Source organism: Silurus aristotelis, assembly GCF_946808225.1.
Source record: "Silurus aristotelis genome assembly, chromosome: 2".
Lineage (NCBI taxonomy): Eukaryota > Metazoa > Chordata > Actinopteri > Siluriformes > Siluridae > Silurus > Silurus aristotelis.
This window is the reverse complement of record NC_139575.1, coordinates 9,667,160-9,687,717: the sequence shown is the minus strand read 5'-3', so window position 1 is coordinate 9,687,717 and position 20,558 is coordinate 9,667,160. Positions and strand designations below refer to the sequence as shown.

The following is a 20,558-nucleotide window of genomic DNA, read 5'->3' as shown; positions in this document are numbered from 1 at the left end:
ATATATATATATATATATATATATATATCCAACATGACAATGACCTGAAGCACACAGCCAGGATAACCAAGGAGTGGCTCTGTAAGAAGCATATCAAGGTTCTGGCGTGGCCTAGCCAGTCTCCAGACCTAAACCTAATAGAGAATCTTTGGAGGGAGCTCAAACTCCGTGTTTCTCAGCGACATGTCAGAAACCTGACTGATCTAGAGAAGATCTGTGTGAAGGAGTGGGCCAAAATCCTTCCTGCAGTGTGTGCAAACCTGGTGAAAAACTACAGGAAATGTTTGACCTCTGTAATTGCAAACAAAGGCTACTGTACCAAATATTAACATTGACTTTCTCAGGTGTTCAAATACTTATTTGCAGCTGTATCATACAAATAAATAGTTTAAAATCATATATTGTGATTTCTGGATTTTTTTTTTTAGATTATGTCTCTCACAGTGGACATGCACCTACGATAACAATTTCAGACCCCTCCATGATTTCTAAGTGGGAGAACTTGCAAAATAGCAGGGTGTTCAAATACTTATTTTCCTCACTGTGTATATATATATATATATATATATATATATATATATATATATATATATATATATATATATATATATATACACACACACACACACACACACACACACACACACACACACACACACACACACACACACACACACACACACACACACAGGGTTATTTAAAAAGAATGAACCGAAATCATGACGCATTGCTTCAGTTCTCAAGCATTGTCATGGAATGAGTCAGTGTCTATTTGAAAGAGGAGTTATCTAAGTTTTGAATAGCCGTCACAGGGGCGATGTAGTCGCGTCGTTCTCCCGGAAACATTCAGTTGTTATATTTCATAATGTAATCGGTTCATTCTTTTTGAATAACCCTGTATACAAATATTCATGGACACCTGACACCTAACCTACATGCCATTCCACATTTAGTCCCCAATCACTGTTATAATTCCATCCACTTTTCTGGAAAGATGTTCCACTAGATTTTGTAGTGTGCTTTTGTGGAAATTTGTGCTCATTCAACAACAAGGGTGTTAGTAAAGTCAGGTACTGATGTAGATGAGGTGAAAAGACCTGGGGTGCAGCCATCATTCCAATTTATCCCAAAGATGTTCATTAGGCAAATTCAGAGCTCTATAGCAGTAGATCTTCCACTCCAACCCATATAAACCTTATCTTCATGGAGCTGGCTTTGTGCACAAGGGCATTGTCAAAGTAAACACCTCCTATATTTCTCCCTGTTTGCCATTCAATAGTGCGTTGCCAGGGGGCTACCAAGGGCTTTATGGTGATTTAAAGAAAAAAAAAAAGAAACATGCAAATGTATGTCATAAATTAAAACATGACTTAACTGAATCAGTCGGCTGTTTAAAATTCTGACAAATCAGATCGTATGTGAAGCCAAAACCGTTTCAGCTCCCGTCATCTTTATATATCTTTATACATTAAAATGCATACTCTAATCTGAACATGTAGTCACATGTAATACAGTTCTTCAGTTTGAAATGAGGAACGTTCTTTAATCACGTGCAGTCTTTCGCACTTTGCGTTGAGATGAGACCGGACGAAAGATATCTGATCCTGATCGATCGTCCATGCAGCATTAACACCGAGTCAGACGCGAAGTTGGCGATTTCAGTGTGTAAATGAAATCATCAGATATCTGTCAAATACGATTCTACAAATTCAACACAGAAACTGGCATTGGATATAAACCACTAAGCTGGCACTAGGTGTATAATGTATTTCTAGAGCAGAAAGAGGAAAAATATAGTGAAGACAGAAGCGCACAAGCTTTGGACAAAATATTTTCTTTATTTCCGCAAGAGAAATGAATATTGTGGAGTTCCATTGAGAATATACATGAGTTCATCTCATAACAAATGGAGAGTCTACAACCAATACAAACTATTGTAACAGATACAAGAAATCATGGTGGGAAACAACTGAGGAGTATCAATAAGCCTTTAGCAAGGATGATATTCAAATACTGAGAAAGAGGACAGTTTTCTACTCTTGTTCTCCAAAATCTAATGAACAGAACGAGATGCTGTCGTACGACTGAGGCGGCAGGAGAAAAAACAAACGAAAAAAAAAGAAGAAAAAAAAGACGCATGTGTAGGTAGTGCAGGAGAGATTCAAGTTTTGGTGCGTGCTTTTAAAAAAATGTAGTGATTCATTGGAATTGTTGGATACGGTGATTTAGCTGATTTCAGGGCCAACGGCTTATTGCTCAAAGCTGAGTCTAGAAAAATTTGCTGGTGTCGGGAAAAAGAAGAAATACCAAAGCGTGTTTATTGAAATTCAACTCGTAAAAAAAAAAAAAAAAAAAAAATTTTGTGTTGTTGCGAGTTGGGTATTTTGTCGATTCTCGGACTCATTGTCGTTATCCAGTGACGATAAATGAAGTCCCGTGGATAAAAGTGGACCCCTGTGGCAGATTCGCTATTGCTGACGCGGCCCCTCGTTCTCAGTATTTAGGAACAATATCATATTTGCGTTGTCCACTGAAACACAGGGTTCAAACTTGTTTCAGCTTAAAAAAAAAAAAGCAGTGTTTTTAATAAGCGATATCAAAATGTATATCTGACTACACCATAAACAGACAAATAACAGTTCTTGTTTCAACATTTTTTTTTTTTTTTTTTTTCCTTTTTTACACAAAACAACAGTCAAGAGTACCAAAGAAGCATGCTGGGTTTGTACGTATGTCAAAGTGGGAGGGAGAGTGGGATCTTTTTTTTCTTTTTTTTTTTATCTTCCAAAATTTTTTTTTTTAATTTTCCTTTTTTTTTTTTTTGTTCCATTTTTTTCTTTATTTAAATATAAGAAGCTTCACTCCATTAAGCTGTGCTGGGTGTTATGATGTGACAGTAGTGGTAAGAACATAAAAGACTCCCAATGAGAATCACAACATATTCAAACCCGACTGCAAATAAAACTTTGCAGAACTGCACAAAAGGGCGAGAGAGAATCGTACACTGTGGCGTTAACAGTCTTGGAATAACTGAAGCCTGAAGCCTGATGATCTAATCACAACAGACAGTTCGAGGTGAGTGAAAAGGTTTTGGTTTTTTCCCCAAACCCTTTGAGCTTTTGAAGTAATGCACCGTTAATCCGTTTTTCTTTATCTCTGTTTAGTTTTGTTCCCCCCCTCGTACCCGTCCCACGTCGTTTTTATTTTTTTAAACAACAACAAAAAAAAAAAATGCACAGGCATTTTTTTTTTTCCTTCTGGTAAACATGTCCTTCATACGAACCCCCCAATGCAATGCTTGTTTTTGTCCCTGAAACCTTTAGGAAAGGAAATGAAAAATGGAATATTGCATGCTTTGCGGAGTGTGTGAACAAAGAGTGCAGACGAACCCCACCGCTTTTCTGCCCTGCAGAGAATGATGATCACATTGGTTGTTTTGTTTTTGTTGTTTGAAACAAACCACAAATTGCTAGGTGCGCTGGTTGGATTTTTCTCTCATACAAATGTCCCAAGGAGAGAAAATCCAGGCCTCCAGCCAGGCCCAACTTTTTCTGAATGTGAGAAAGAGCGAAAAAAAAAACAGGATTTCGGTTTTGCGCGACGTGTGTCAGTGAGCAGTCGGTCAAAAAAAAGAAAAAACCGATGGCACACCAAACTTTTCAAGCAATTCATATAACTGAGTTGAGTTGAGGGAAAAGGGGGTGTCGGATAAACCTTAGATTTACATTGTAACCGATTTGAGGGTAAAAAAGTTTCTAAATGGAAAGATTTTGCTCCTGCAGTCAAACTGTGAAACTCTTCAACAGGCTGAGTGTAGACTAATAAAAAATGTACAATCTGTTATCCGCTTTATTTTTATTTTTTTTACCCAACCTTAAGATTTCATTGAACACCCCCCAAAACACTCGTTTGAAAAAGCACGCATTCACTCGAAACAAAACACTAGGAGAAAAGAAATCAAACTCAAATCTTTGGTTTTAAAAAAAAGAAAGAAAGAAATTTACAACTCATTTAAGTTGTAACAACTGAAGCCTTAACAAAATGTTCAATAAACGTCCGAACACGCCGAGTTGTATGACACGCAGGAAACCCTCGCTCTGTCGCCAGCCTTATAACGTTGTTCTATAAAGTCTCTTCGATATGATGTGTGCAATATTGGACAGCAGGATCCAATAAACAGTCGTATTTTCAGTTAAAGCAAACCCCTTTGTGAAACAACCAACACTTGATGTCGTGTCTTAGAATAAATGTGTTTACATATTATTCCCGACTCGGTTGTCATAAAAGGGATTTCCTCTTCTTTAATATATTTTGTATATATGCAATATAAAGACATTCAACAGTGAGCAATGCAATAGTTCAAGTAATAGAGAACGGACCCGTCAGTGGCCCAGGTTAGACAAACAATCTGCATCTTTGAAAAAGGAAAACAAAAAGATAAAAAAAAAAGACAGAGACAGAGACAGAGAGAGAGAGAGAGAGAGAGAGAGAGAGAGAGAGAGAGAGAGAGAGAGAGAGAGAGAGACGCTAAATAGAATCTTTGATCTATAAAAGTTTGGAAAAAAAACAAAGCAAACCCCGTGCATGTGAAAAAGGGTTGCCACGATGCCTATGGGGTCATAGTGCACAAGAGGAAATCAAGTATTTTGTTGGGGAAAGCGGGTTTGAAAAGTGGACGTGTGGCGACGTTCGTGTGGAGACGGCGGCCCTTCTCCAGATATCCCAGAGTGCACTAGGAGGCTGCTCTATCCTCTGCGATTACAGCCTAGCGAAAACTGTGACACGCTCCCACAATGAGCTCTATTGCTCTTATGCTGGTCGCCATGGCGCGAGGCAGAGGAAGGGCTGCAACGTAGAAGGAATCCTTTACTGTCTGGCCAACTTCAAGTCACAAGCTGTGAGGGCATGTGGCTTCTATCAAGGACTTGAAGCCGTACACTCGGGGCATGAAGTGGGAAGACCGATAAAGCACATGCGCTCGAGGGAGCGGTGATCAGCTGGCTGATCAGCTGACTAAAGGGTGGCCCCGCCGTCCTGTCAGCCGTGACCCGACTCTTTAAGACGTCCTCGTCGTCCAGACGCGAACGCACACCGGACTCCCAATTTAACAGAGGGGACAGGAATACTGACTGTGCATTTGACCTTTTCGTACGTAAACTTGTGAGCAACGTTTCACAACCTCTCTGGTGCGGAGTACAATACAGAGGAGCGAGTGTCGACACGGAGGTGGGACATAATGCATAGAGTTTATACAGGAGGAATAAGCACGTTACACTCCTTCAGCTGCCCATGCGCTGTGTGAAAACTGACATCAAAAAAAGCGATCGTGCGCCAGGAAATAGGTTTAACGAGGGAGCGTAGAGGGAACGACAGGACCGAGAATGAGAGCAGCAGATGAACAAGGGAGTCCAGTGCTTATGAGAAGTGATGTGGCCAGTATAAAAACAAAACACAACTTGTGTTTATCGTGACGTTAATCTATTTCTGAAAAAGTTTTATTGTGCGACATGAACACTAACAAGGAGCCAAAGGTTTAATTATTGACTGTTTATCTTCTTCACAATGAAAGCATTCACTTGTTTATAAGAAGCACCAGGTAGAAAAAAAGTGTTTTTTGGTGCACGTGATTATCACTCAGACCTCGGTGCTATCGATATAACGTGTTGCGTCGTCGTTTTTTTTTTTGTCATCTAAAGCAAGTCTTTCAAACACAGATTCTGAATTGTTTGAACAACCACACATCAAATAGTGTTTCTGGGTCTGTATCAGGTTTTCCGTTCGAATTTGGCGTACAAATCGTACAGCTGCAGGATTGATCACGTCGAATAAGTGCTTCACGCCGAGCGCATCCGTGCGTAAGATTTCGGTAGGAAAACTTTGCGCTTCGGCACAGGATGCAGGCCTGGACTCTATTTCACGTGTGGTTAGAATTTTATGAGCACAAACATTAGCAGAAGTGACTTTTTTTTTCTTTCCCTAAAACCTATACAGACTTAATAACTAGAGCTGCAGATGACCGCAGCTTCCTTGACTGGCTTTATTTTTTAATAAAACTCTCCTCACCGTTTGTGATTTTAGGAGCCGTGTCAAAATGCGTCAATAACGGTTTTATTAAAAGAAGAAGAAGAAAAAAAAAAAAAATCCAGTCAAGAAAATTATAATCTTTATTTTCTGTCTGGCGCTTTTAGTTACCGAGTCTTCGGGTTTTAGGGTGAAATAACACTTTCCTCTCGATCTTATTAATCAACAGAAAAAAGAAAAGAAAAAAAAATCCTCCCTATGCTACCTTTGGTCTCTGCACTGGACTGTAACACCATTACTGCTCAGAAAGATAAAAAAAAAAATCTGATCCAGCAATTAAAGCAAACAAACATTAAAAAAAAACTAAAAAAAGAAAAACAAAACAAAAAAACAGCTCCCCTCTAACATATAAAAGCAAGCTTGTTTCATTTAAGACTATGACATATTTTCACTTGTGCCCTCTCAGCTTGTCCCCCCCGGCCCACCCTACCCCTGTCCCTGTTCCATTCCCTCCCATAATCCCTTGTTCAGCAGCAGTTACTGTGAGAAACACTCTGGAAAGTGTCAGGCGTCTGTTTGCTACATACATTTGCCTTTTCAGCATACACACAATGAAAGAAAGCAAAAGAGAGAGAGAAAAAAAAAAAAAACATATATAATTTCCTGCCTTGAATGTAGTAAAGGAGGATGGGACAAAGGGATAAAAATGTACAAATGAATGACAATGAAAAAGAAAAGGACAAAAAAAAAGAAAAGCTTTAAATCATGAAGCATGTAAAAAGTCCCAGCTGGAGTTTAGGTAGCAGCGTGGGTCACCTGAAACTCGCCTCTTCTGCTTCCTTCTGTCTTTTTTTTTTTTTTTTTTTTCACATTCACAAACATTTAAAACTTCCTTGTGCAAATCAAGCAGTCTTTAGAAAGAATGCCCTCCAAATTGTTCTAGTAAAAATATAGAACTCCGAAGGTGGCTGACGTGTGTGTTTGTGTAGGTGTGTGTGTTTGTTTGGGTGTGTGTGTGTGTGTTGCAGCAAGTGTTTGTTGTGTTGGATTTTGTTTAGTTTGTAGGAACACGTGTGTGTGTGTGTGTGTGTGTGTGTGTGTGTGTGTGTGTGTGTGTGTGTGTGTTGGAGTGGGCAGGGCCTCATCTGCGGGGGCCTGAGGGCATCTGTGCGTAGACGGGGTAGGCCAGGCGCACGTTGAGCGAGTCGTTGTGCTGGACCAGCGAGGTCTGGTGATAGTGCAGAACAAGGTCTTTCAGAGTGCTGTACAGGTTGTATGGCTCAGCGAAGCCGTAACCACGCGGCGTGCTGTAGATCACACAGTGCTTCACTTCTCCATCCACACTGCAGGCAGAAGAAAGAGAGAAAAGATAAGTTCAGGTTTGTTCATCCATCCATCCATCCATCCATCCATTCTTTCCATCTTTTTCCATCCATTGTTTCTTTCCATCTTTTTCCTTCCATCCATCCATCCATTCTTTCTTTTTTCCATCTTTTTTCATCTTTTTTCATCCATCCATTCTTTCCATCTTTTTTCATCCATCCATTCTTTCCATCTTTTTTCATCCATCCATTCTTTCCATCTTTTTTCATCCATCCATTCTTTCCATCTTTTTCCATCCATCCATTCTTTCCATCTTTTTCCATCCATCCATCCATCCATCCATTCCAATCCATCTTTTTCCATCCATCCATCCATTCCATCTTTTTTCATCTATCAAGCCATCCATTTATCCATCCATCCATCCATTCCATCCATCCATCCTTTCTTTCCATCCATCCATCCTTTCTTTCCATCCATCCATACTTTCTTTCCATCCATCCATACTTTCTTTCCATCTTTTTCCACCCATCCATTTATCCATCCATCCATCCATCCATCCTATTATTTGCTGAAAGTCTTTCCACAACTGCTTGAGACTTTTACAGCAGTTATACTGAGTGACTCAGTCTCCATCTGAAGAATCTGCTCGTGCTCATCAAATAGGTCAGGATTAATAAAAGCTGGTTAGTGGGGGACCTAACTATATATTTATATATTAATAGTCAAACCACACGACAGCTCTTAAATAGCTAGATCTTGAAAATATTAATGAGTAGATTGATTTGCTTTATTTTATGAGCGGATTTGCGGAGCGAATGTTCCTATCTGAACGCTAATCGTGCAGAGCAGGAGGCGCAGACTGATGACATCGTGCGATGCGCCTGTTTAAATGTGCAAGACCGGTTTTGGATAGTGACCAAATAACATGCACTTGATGAAATCACTCATCATTTGCAGGAGCGAACGTGGTAAAAAAAATATATAAAAATAAAACAATCAGTACAGCGAGAGTGATGTGTCAATCCGTGACTGTGGTCCATCACTGTCCAATGGACAGCATTTTAGAAAAATGAAGTGTTAATGCGAATTAGAAATGTAAAAATGCTACTCACACTACAGAGCAGGCGTAACAGCCCTTCATGCTGCTTTCCCGGATGAGGAAGGCTCCATCTGGCATGCCCAGCAGAAGATCCTCAGCCTGCGTGCGGTTCAGGTCCCCAACAAACCAACTCTTCTCATCGTAGTGTGGCAGGTTCTCGTCCTCTTCACTCACAAAGTAAGTACTGGACCCCCACAAAAAAAAAAAAAAGACAGAATACAATAAGAGACTGACAGCAGTTACAGTTGTAGCGCTGAATAATTGCCAACGATGATGCAGGAAGTCTTGTTTGTATTAAGTGTGCAGTAAATTTACAGCCAGCTCTAATAGCGACTCAGGAGGAATGTAAAGGAATAATGAGGGAAAACTCTTTTAATGAACTTACTCATCTGTGTTCTCATTTTTGATGCCCAGCCAGTCATTTATTCGTTTCTGACGTACGCCTTTGTGATTGAGCCAACTGTGAGAAAGGAAAACAGAAAATACAGATGTAGGAAAAACACACACACACACACACACACACACACACACACACACACACACACACACACACACACACACACACACACACACACACACACACACACACACACACACACACACACACGGCTGTGCACGGAATAAAAGCAGCAACTTACACAAGATACTGATCTCGGATTTTCCTCAGCTGGATAAGGTCTGGCTTTAAGCTGTTCATCTTCTTGTCGGTCTCCCTGTTGTCCAACGCTTGTGTCTTCAGGTCCTGCTCCAGGCGGATTTTGCTTTCGTGGATCTCCCCTAGTCGTGATTTGAGTTTGGCGTAGTTCATCATTATCCTAGCAGGAATTCAATGAAAATTATCCGTAGGTGGCACTGGACTAGGTGGGATTTCTAATTATTGGAAGGCGCCATCAAATAGATTTTTGGTCTGTTTTGGAAATATTCCAAACTTACCAGGAATTTATGGGAATTAATTAGAAATTTGGAAAAATGTATATAAAACTCTCAGACAAATAGAAATATAAACATTTAGTTTAGTCATAAGATGACATGCAAACTAACTGAAAAGATAAAAAAAAAAAAACCCGGACATTTTTAACTTGGATATAATTATTAGGATAATTTTGTTGCACGATAACTTACACACAGCATAAGGAAATTTTACGTAATATTTATTTAATGTACCCGAATACTCACGAAATTTTTCTGAAATTTTTGTGTGTGCAGGATTTAAGAAATCATGTGTGTTATGTTATGGAGGAATGCACAGTGCATGGTAGGGGGTGTGGCCTCAGTGGACCTGTAGTAAGTGTGCTGTGTGCATGTGATTAGTGAATGTGCAGGTAGAAATTCACCTGAAATCGCATAAAATTTGGTTGTTTTAACTAAATTAGATTACTTTTTTACAACTACATTTCAGTTCTTGGGTTATAGGCTAACCTGTAATTTAGTAATTTCCCAGTTTATTCCCATGGAAAGTTTCCAGTCTTAAAAAATCCTGGAATATTGCAACCCTTAAAAACCGATAATTCCATACGAGTGCGTACCTTTCGATCTCTTTGTCGTTGCCTTCTCTGCGGAAGCGCTCGATATACTCCTTGCTGTATCGCTCCTGTGTGTGGCACTGCTCTTCGAATATCTTGATGGTCTCGTTGAAGGCTTCTATCGCCGTGCGTTTCATCTGAATCTCCTGCAATCGGAGTCAAAAGAAAGTCAATACGCTCGATACTGACAGATTGAGTTCTCACCGCTGAAACGAGACGTGCGCTGCCGATGCTAAACCCCGTCCCGAAGGAGTATATAGTGCACAGCATGTGAACAATGAACATATGGAACTATGCGAGTAGTACCATAATGATGTACCACTAATGCGCTCGAGTTTTCATCTTGGGTACAAAAATCAAACGCAATTAGACGCTGCAAATGTGCAGCACAAGACTGCAATAATACCATGAATAGCATACAGCATGCATTGTATATACACTACCAATTAAGCTTTCAAAACCAGGTTATGTTGTGTTGTCTATGTTGTACCACATGCAAACAGTTTATATGCTGTAATCGTTTTATTTACCTGCAAAGTCTTCGTGTACTCGTCATACAGCCCGTCATACTCTTTACTCTTTTCCTGATATTGATTGTGATATTCCTGGAGTTTCTTCCCCACAGCATCGATGTTGTCTTCTTTGACCAGCTGATCCTGAGAAGAAAGGCACACAAACAGAGAGAGAGAAATGTTGGTTGGAATTAAACTAAAAGGGACAACCTTTTTTAAATAAATAAATTACACTTTTGTGGTATCTTCTAAATGATCATTGGCACTTTCACAAGCAACAAGCTTCCTCATTCATTAAAAAAAAAAAAAAAAGCACACTGAGTCACAAAGAGCTTCAAGAGACAGGAAAGATGAGGCAAGTGAAAGAGGTGTGCAGTGCTCATACCTGTTGGTAGCGGGAGATGGGGTACATGAGCTTGACGTCCAGTTTCGTGTTATATTGAGCCAGAGACTCGTGTCTGTAGTGACTGATGAGCTCCACCACCGAACCGAAGGTCAGGGGGTCTGAGAAACCGTATTTGCCGTCGCGGTGGTAGATCTTTATTAGCTTATTGTTGCCGCCTTTCCTAAAGGGACGAATCGACTTGCGTTAGAAGCTGATTTTCAAGGAAACATAACAACCTGGAGTTTATACTCTTAAAGCGGTTTCCACCTTAAAGTAAGCGTGTAGTCTCCCTGCATTTTAGTCGAGGCGTCCCGTACCAGGAAAGTTCCGTCTGGCATGTCTCGCAGTTTGTCGTTCACTTCTTCCCTGCAGAACGAAACAAAAGAAAGAGTTGGGATAAGGAGACAGACGTAGTAGTGAAAAAAATGAAGCGAGTCAGATTAAGAGGCATGTACAATGCCCTGAAAACGTCACAGGCACACGAAGAGGTAAAAGCCTCTGCTCCGTGTCGTGTCTCTGCGAACTGCTGTCTCCTGCTGCTTTTTACTCTTACAGGAGTGTTTATTCTGAATCAAATCAGTCTGATACTCCAGTCCGAGTGCGAACGAGACCTCTTTGAATGCTTTCCTAACACTCAGACTCATTTACTGACATTTTCTCCCACTTGCACACAGTTTGACGCATTAACGTCCTACTATCTATACTTTAACACGCAATGAAATACAATTGTAAAAACACATTCGAACGCATTAACAACAACACATCATACCTTCATTCGGCTTTTAGCAATATTGGGATCATTTATTGCAATAGACAACATGATGCATCACTTTTATAGACATACACACAAAGTGGCCTTGTTCCTCTTTTTTTTTTTACCTTGACAGAACATGAGGTTCAAAAACAGCCCAAAGAAGGAGGGGAAAAAAAATAAAAAAATCAAGGTCTTCTCTTCTTTCACTCTTATCCAGCCTGTCTGAGTCCACTCTCTGTCTTGTCCCTGTCTGGGCCTTCTGGTTGTCTCAGTCATGCCGTTGCTCAGCTGACCTCAGATCTAGTGCCCTCAGGAGGGGGATATATTTATCCTGTTGTGGGCATCTGGGGTAAAAACACTATCATTGTTGCTGCTGCTTTATTAGGAAACAAATTGTACATTTATCAATTTTTTTTTTTTTTATATAAACACAGTCTCCCGTCCAGTATATTTTTTGAGCGTATACTGGACATCAGGTCAAAAACTTGCCAGGTTTCAGGTCATTTGAGGAATCAGAGCATGAACACAAGCTGGATGATTGTACTTTTCACACTGCTCCACTCAGAGTCCATCATTTTTTATTTTTTATTTTAATGTGCCCCATAAATCCGTAGCAACTCTAACTTTAAGTGTAAAAGGATTTGCTCGAGGCAAAATAATTCAGACACGAGCCATTAAGCCATAAGCTGCCAAATATATCCATATCCTAATGTTACATGGTAGCATTAAAAGCTGCATGCGCGCACACACAGGCAAGAAACAAACACACGACTAAATGCCAGATCTGACTGGCTGCTTCTAATTTTACCTGTGAAATGAGTCACGCTCTGAAAATAGCCAGGATTTCAGGTCAAAATAAAAGAGGCTCGAGGCTCGCATGGAGTCCTCCAAATCTGCCCGTGTTTAATGGGGATCTGCAATGGTCTCGGATGTCTGCCTGATCCGTAGAGCACCTTAGCTGTGTTTCAGCGTGCTCGACATCAAAACGGGGATAAAGCTGGTCAATAAGCAGTCCTCTAATCTGCACAAACCTGAGAGTTTTATGGACTCACCAAGCTGTTTGACATTTTGGAGGATTTAGGCTTCTTCTATCCCCATGCTATCTGACTAAAATCCACCCTAGTTGTTGGTTTAATCTAGAGCAGTTTCCAGCCTGCTGTGGCCTTAACAGAGCTAGAGGAACAAGGGGAACAAAATGAGTGTTTTGCTCATGACAAGACAAAAAAAAAAAAAAAAAAAATCCAGTTCGATCCAGCAGCCATGAGATGTGTTTTATTAACAGAGAGCAGGCGTGTGTGCTGCTATGTGAGAAAGGTGTGAGAGGATGACGCAGCACTGTGCCGAGAGACCGGTCGTTGTCAGAGAGAGAGATGCGGCGGCATGGATAAGGAGGAGGAGGAGGAGAAGGAGGAGGAGGGTAACGGGCTGGGAATGTTCCTTCTTCACACAGAGGGGAAGCATGGAAACATGGTGAGCTTTTTATCTCGTCTGCAGGGGATCTCATGACTCCAATCACCTGATGTGGCTGGGTGAATAATTGCACACTCTGCAGAAGAAGTGTGTATGTGTGTTTAGCAGGCAAAGAGGTAGAGACACACATCTTACCTCGATATGTCTCCCCAGTACCATTCTGCATCCTGCAACGAGCTGCTTGTCGCCTCCTTCGCACCGTTACTGTTCACGGGAGTCATGGGTTTGGCCGGCTTGGGAGGAAGAGCTGGGAGAGAGAAAAACTAAGCTTTAATATCCGAGCACGAGATCGGCCTTGGGCTGTTCGAAACCATCGTATGCAAATATCGATCCCGTTCTCCTTAAAGATTATCGAACGAGGCAACTGTCAAAACAGAAATCTGTTGCTAGTTAAAAGAAAAGAAAGAAAGAAAACAGCTGGCCCCAGAGAGTGGGTGTGTAGATTTGAGCAGTCAATGTGGAGCAACAGTTCATACACACACACACACATATATATATATATATTATATATACATACACACACATAAAACTAAAAACAGTGCAAGGATGTCTCATTAACACACACACACACACACACGGTTTTTGCAGGTATCAGCAAGTTCAATTTACTGCTTTTTATAACCCTATAATGCAGGCTTTAAATGCCAAGAAGGCCCCATCTGTGCAAATCAGGAATACTGATATAAAGAGCTTGTGGTCTTGGCAACACTTTGCTCATTAACAAAGCCATAAGTGAACTACGCGTGTTTGATGGAGATGAAAGATGATCACCTTGTGTCCTGGAACATTCATTCATTCATTCTCTCCCGCTTATCCGTAATTCGGGTCGCGGGGGCAGCAGTCTAAGCAGGCCCCCGCCTTCGACTGCTGCCCAATCCTCACAGCACCGTCCCTTACGGTCCCTCCTGCAGGTGGTGAGCCCACGGGAAGGTGGCCCCACGTCACTCCGACGTCACAGACCTTGATATTTCCCTCGTAAGGGACCCCCGGAGCATAGAGGGTTAAGGGCCTTGCTCAAGGGCCCAAGAGTGGCAGCTTGGCGATACCGGGGCTTGAACCCCAGACCTTCCGATCGGCAACAGAGCGCCTTAACCGCTGGAGCCACCACTCCCCCTGTCCTGGAACAATTTACTCTTTTTTACTCGTATTGTCTTTTCTGTATTTCACAGATCCGCTCAAACTTAAGAAAGGATAACGAAATCGAAACCTTTATTATATAATGCGTGCTGGAATTCTATGATAACACTTGACTTCCTGCTGAAATGCACAAGCTAAAGACACACACCCGCACCTTACTTGTGTTGGCTGTCAAAGGTTTCATTTGGAGTAAATAAACAGGCTTGGCCGGGTATTGAATAAGAATGTGACTGGCATCGTGCGTTCTCTGTTTTTGTCCAAACACATTTTAACACCTGGAGCAACAGCTCACCCTGGAGCTGCTCCACGCATTTTCCGGAGTTCAGGGGCAAACGTGAGCAGCACCTCATCTCGGTCCAATGAGACCGCAAAACTTCACCACGTCTATTCAGGGCTTCCTCTACACCCATCGCCACCATCTTCCGCTGGCATTGAGCTTCTAAACCCCTCAGAGCCCAGAGTAATCAATTCAGGACGCGGGGCAGCTACAGGACGGTGGTTAATGACATGCAAAGCTGTAATATATCGCCTGATGGAGTGCAATTTCGGTGTAATTACCCAGAGCCAAAGGTGGTGTAGAGCTCTGCGACTGGGGTTGCTTTAAAGATAAAACGCTGCCGATGCTTGTGTGTGTTATTTTGTAAGTGAGGCCAGGTTAAGGTGTGTGTGTAGTGGCTTTGGCAACCTGTACCAGGCCAGGTGCAGCTGGCAAGGAAGAGTTACCGACTTTGAGGGAGAGGGGAAAAAACAAGCTTGAGCTCTAACTTACAGAGGGTGCAGTGTTCAGCACAACCCTCAGGCCAAGCCAAACTAAACTTCTCCTGACCCAGTCTGAAGCTGAACATGCAGCACCGCACCCACAACGTCCGTCCAGCACGTGCCCAGAGCTGCTGCAGCAGCCTTTTAAGTGAAAAATCAAAAGACACGCTCCACCCTTTTCACAGGGGAGGGGGGCATCAAAGAGCTGTGTCTGAATCCGAGACTTCAATCGTACGGAAGCACAACTTGAGCAAGGGCGAATTAAGAATGAAATTTAGGACCCGACATCAAACAAACAAACAAACAACACACACACACACACACACACACACACACACACACACACACACACACACACACACACACACACACACACACACACACACACACACACACACACACACACACACACACACACAGTTAGCAATTGGCCTTAACCGAGCCCTAGAACCATTTTTCAAGCCAAGTATCACTAAACTTGCACTTCCTGACAGCTGAAAAATAAAATCTGTTGTACGTCTGTGGTACGATCCGAAAGAGATTTGTGCCATTAACAGACCTGATTGGCTGTTGCGTGTCGGTCTCATTTGTAGTCGTAATACAGCAAATTTTTTTTGGATTAGCACAAGAAAGCAGTGCACCACGGAAACAAACAAAACATTTCAGTGAGCATTAGAGGAAGCGTTAAATAGACGAAAAAATAAAAAAAATAATTTAAAAACTATTTTAAGACTTTTTAAGGCCCAAATTGTTTATTTTAATGTGTTTTACTTTTTAAGACTCCGCTGAAACCCTGAACACGCATTGCGATTCCCACACAGAGCGGTGGAAAGCCTCCGTAAGGGTGCCACCATCACCGCCAAGAGGGTTGTTTTGTATTAACACAGGGTGGTTTTGGAAGAAAAAAAAAAAAAAAACGGTGAGGGCTCTAAGATATGGCCGCATTCTGGATTATTATTATTATAGCCATCTCTTCTGGCTCAGGAAGAGCTCTGTGGAACGTCAGCCGAGGATCCTGTACGTGCAGAGGCGCTAAAATAAACCAGACAGGAACGTACCATGTTCGGTGAGACCGCGAACTGAAACGGCTCGTCTTGGATAAACTGAAATGAAAAAAAATTTAATAAATAAATAAATAAAATAAAATAAAATAAAATCTTTAATGCTGCATGGATGTTGAAAATGTCCCGTCAATGTTAGCTGGAACAACAAAACTGAACTTGACCCCAATTCCCTTTATGTGTTGCTCCGTAAGAGACTTCATTCTTCAGGCTGCGGGTTTTTAAATTAGCTTCAGCAGGAGTGGAAGAAGGAAGAAGGTAGTATGAATGGTGTTCTTTGAGGCCATGATTAATTAAAAGCAGGGCTGCAGTTTTGGGAAGTGTGGAGTGAGTTAGAGCCGACACACACGCACGCACGCACGCGCGCAGACACCAGGGCAGGACTTACTCCCACTTTAAGCCAGTGGGGTGAGGAGCGCAGACCAGTCACAGTGGAGCTGGCTTAACAGGCACCCGTCATGTCCAACCTGAGCTTCTGCAGGTGCACATCCTCCCTCTCCCTCTCTCTCTCCCTCTCTCTCTCCCTCTCTCTCTCTCTCTCTCTCTCTCTCTCTCTCTCTCGCTCTCGCTCTCGCTCTCGCTCTCGCTCTCGCTCTCTCTCGCTCTCTCTCGCTCTCTCTCGCTCTCTCTCGCTCTCTCTCCCCTTCTCCCTCACACACACACACACCTTTCAGTCTGACAGAAAAGGGGAGGCAGGAAGTCAGGAGAGGAATAGACACATTAGACCTTTTGAGAGAGAAACTGTGAGACGCAGGGTGCAGAAAAAGGGAGAAGTGAGAACGTGGCCTCTCGGTGCACTCTCGCACTGTCAGGAGAGAAGACCTAACAGAAGTCAGCTGCTCTCGGGGCTGGGCACGGATTCTGAAAGCCGCTTTTGTGCATCGTGTACGATTTAGGGTGCTTTTTATGATCAGATGTACATCTTTAGAAAAAATGAAATAAAAAGCCTACAAAAAGGTACCTGTGTGTGGATGAAAAACCCGTCCAGATCAGGGGTGTGGGCTGAGGGCTTTCACATAGCCACAAAAGCCCATTGAGGGCTACAGTAGCAGGAAGGGAAATGCCACTGTGGGTTTACACACACACACACACACACACACACACACACACACACACACACACACACACACACACACACACACACACACACACACACACACACACACACACACGGCAGGTGCACCAGCAGAGCTGAAACCTCACATTCCTGCCTACAGTTTTCCATGGTCAGCTCTTTCTGCAAGTGTGGGACCAACTTTGCACACCCCCCCCCCCCACACACACACACACACGTGCGCACAATTATCTTTAAATGATTTGACACTAAGCAGAACAGAAAGGGGAGGGATGGCAAATACGATGAATCTAGCGCTACGCTTGGATCCCCTCCTGCTACTGTGGATAATGACACAATAGTCGACACACACTGCAAATCTCCCTCATGTCACTTTTGTCTGTTAAATGCTGTTATAAAAATCAACAACACCTGCTAAGCACAACTCTCCCTTTCCCTGAACCGATTCCAATTTCTAGCCCAGTCTGTTTTTTCTTTATCTTTCGAACACTAGAAGTCACAAACGAAAACGGGCCAAGGAGTCAGACCGGGACAATGAGGACACGAGAAAGAGAACGCGGAATAATAGAAAGTGAGTGACAATACATTCCGGCAGGACGCCTCCGAACAAAGGAAGACGCCACATCGAGGGGTGAACTCTGCTCCCTCTTATTAGCTGCGACTCGCATCTCTAACAGGATGCTCAACACCCCACATGATGACATGCTCCAAAGTAGCCTTGTGTGTGTGTGTGTGTGTGTGTGTGTGTGTGTGTGTGTGTGTGTGTGTGTGTGTGTAATATATATATATATAAATAAATAAAAAAATTATAAAGAAATAAATTGAGGGATAAACAAGGAAAATAAAATTCTCATTATAGGGAACTAACTCCAGAAAACTAACTCCACAGGATGCCAAGTAAACACTCGCATACACGTGTACACAGTTAGACCGGAACGTGTGCAGATGCATTAGCATGAGAAAGGCTGCTTGACAGCGAGTAACGGCGATCGAACAAGGAACCGCTGCATCCCGAATTAAAATCTGAAAATAAACAACAAACAAAAAAAAAAAAATAAAAAATTACAATCAGGGCAGCATATGAGCCAAATAGTGTGTGCACGTTGCAATCACAAGCTTGGTTGAACATCCAGCCGTGTTTCTCTCATGCTCGCTCTGATTGTCCTTCTCTAATTCTATCACTAAAACTTTCGTTTATGCAAATAATAATAAAAAAATAAATACAATTCAGGGAAAAAAGGACCAAGACAAAAACGCGCTCTGCTCTCGCACATCCAGCCACACGACACACAAAAGGACATGCTAATTATCACGGAGCGTCCCTTTGTCTACCGGTGGGACGGTTTTACCGAGGAGACGCGACAGGCGTGAAATGAGGAGATAAGCGAAAAAAAAGAAGATGACTGTGTGCTTACCTTCCTCCACTGCTTCCTCTTTTAGCTGCATGCGTACGGAGCTGCCTGGGACACGAGTCCTCGCTTTCTCTTGCGCTCACACTCTCTCCCTTTCACACACACACACACACACACACACACACAGACTCCCTCGCACCCTCCCTCTCTCTCTCTCCCACACTCTCTCTCTCCACCCTCCGCCTGCGTTGTGGCTCTCAGACTGAAGCCAGAGGGAAAATCCCTGCTCCTAAATTCAGACTGCTGCCTTAACAAACCCTCTGAATGGAGACGTCGGCTGCAGCCAATGGGAGCGTGGTGGTGGCGAGGGGGGGGGGGGGGGTGGACCATATGAGAGAGAGAGAGAGAGAGAGAGAGAGAGAGAGAGAGAGAGAGAAAGAGGGAGATGGAGAAAGCTCAGTAGAATGAAGGGGGAGAAGGAAGGGAGAGAAGCTCCTCCCAGAAAAGGGACGAGACACAAACGTAGACACACACACACACGGAGCAACATTGTACCCCAAGTCTTAAAAAGCCTGCACGGAAATTCCAGAAAGCAGTTAAAAAAAAAAAAAAGAAGAAAAAACCGCTGTAATGTAACATTGTAACAAGTGTCGCTTCTTTGCGTCCTTTGTGGTAAATAAGAGTCGCAAAAGATCCTGTGGCATTATGGGAATGATGGTTGTGTGAGACCTCCGTTAGAGTATGAAGTACAGTGGTGCATTATGGGAAGCGCCGTTCCCCAAAAAAGGGTGACTTTTCAGCAGGAATGAAGTACGACACAGAGAGATGGAGTGACAAAGAAAACACAGCACCTCTCTCTCTCTCTCTCTCTCTCTCTCTCTCTCTCACGCATTTGGCGCTGCGAGTTGCCGCTGCTTCGGATCCCGAGTGCAGGATCCCTCGGGGGTGGCGTACCACCTGTGCTCATTGTGCACCGCAACGGAACAAAGACGTCCGCTGTCTTTGCTCCGAGTGACACGCGCACACGGTCCCCGAACACCCGGGCTGACCATTTACGTTTCAGTTAAATATTCTAATGAACATCTGCACCAGGAGCCTCTTTCTGCACCCCTTTCTCCTGGTGCTCCCCTGGGCCACGGGGTTCTCGACCCTCAGGTTCTACGATGAGCATCAAGACAGCTGGCCTGAGAATGACAAAGTGCTTATGTACACTGAAATGATATTCACCAGGCTTTGTGAGATAAAGGTGAAAGGTGTGTGTGTGTGTGTGTGTGTGTGTGTGTGTGTGTGAATAGAGAGAGAGAGAGAGAGAGAGAGAGAGAGAGAGAGAGAGAGAGAGAGAGAAAGAGGTGTTTCGTAAAAGCTCTCTGGCTCACCCTAAACCAGCACGTCTTGGCATCAGAGCAGGAGATAAGATGAATGTGTAGACTGATCGTGCTCATTCGTTCCCACGGCAGCGCAATCGAACTGCTATTCAGTCCATAATTCTACCTGCCACAACACTGAAGCTGGACTGAACCAAGCAAAGCTTTATCATGGGGAAAAACCCCACAAATAATCAGCTGGAAAAAAATGTAAAAAGCAATTAGTTAATTAAAAATTCTTCTTCTCCAAGTTGGAGATCCTGGGTGAATCTGTGCTACTACAGACATGCCTAAAGTTTCCAGAGGATTGTTGAAACCCCCCCAAAAAGAAACTCCATCATGACTATCTGTAGGTCATTTCACACCAGAGGTGCAGAACCCTGCTGCAACTGTATCCCATCTTACAACAAACAAACACTTGGAGGAAATCATGACCCAAAGTAAACTGGATACTGATGTCTATGGTCCACGTCCAAAAAAACCTCGAAAGTACCCTGCAGTTGCACCCGAAACAAAAACGCGATACGATAATGTATCGCTTTGTCCGTCATTGTAATAATAAACAAACGATATATTGTTCGGCCCGATTTCACACAGCTTGTGCTTTGTTCGGGGAGAATCATAACCCAAACCCTATGACCGTCGCTGCAATAAAATTCCAGTTCCCGCTCGCTCAAGTCAAACACTGACTCTTTTCACGCGTTCTGCCTGCAAAGAGTCATC

The 20,558-nt window shown here is 42.8% G+C and overlaps 1 protein-coding gene across 5 annotated transcripts in view; it reads right to left on the bottom strand.

The window, feature by feature from the left end:
• Window positions 1-1,818: 1,818 nt before the first annotated feature.
• Window positions 1,819-20,558, bottom strand: part of pik3r3b (phosphoinositide-3-kinase, regulatory subunit 3b (gamma)) — a 214,834-nt gene continuing 196,094 nt past the window's right edge. For 4 of the 5 annotated variants that reach the window (XM_083566979.1, XM_083566978.1, XM_083566980.1 and 1 more), the window contains 9 exons: window positions 13,223-13,334; window positions 11,131-11,229; window positions 10,864-11,044; window positions 10,497-10,622; window positions 9,970-10,112; window positions 9,082-9,258; window positions 8,829-8,903; window positions 8,457-8,627; window positions 1,819-7,364 (listed from right to left, as the gene is read on the bottom strand). In XM_083566979.1, coding sequence (XP_083423105.1) covers window positions 7,163-7,364; window positions 8,457-8,627; window positions 8,829-8,903; window positions 9,082-9,258; window positions 9,970-10,112; window positions 10,497-10,622; window positions 10,864-11,044; window positions 11,131-11,229; window positions 13,223-13,334 — 1,286 coding nt within the window. In that variant the 3' untranslated portion in view covers window positions 1,819-7,162. Of the gene's footprint in view, window positions 7,365-8,456; window positions 8,628-8,828; window positions 8,904-9,081; window positions 9,259-9,969; window positions 10,113-10,496; window positions 10,623-10,863; window positions 11,045-11,130; window positions 11,230-13,222; window positions 13,335-18,534; window positions 18,824-20,558 lie in introns of those variants that run through there. The other variant, XM_083566982.1, reaches the window with a different exon arrangement.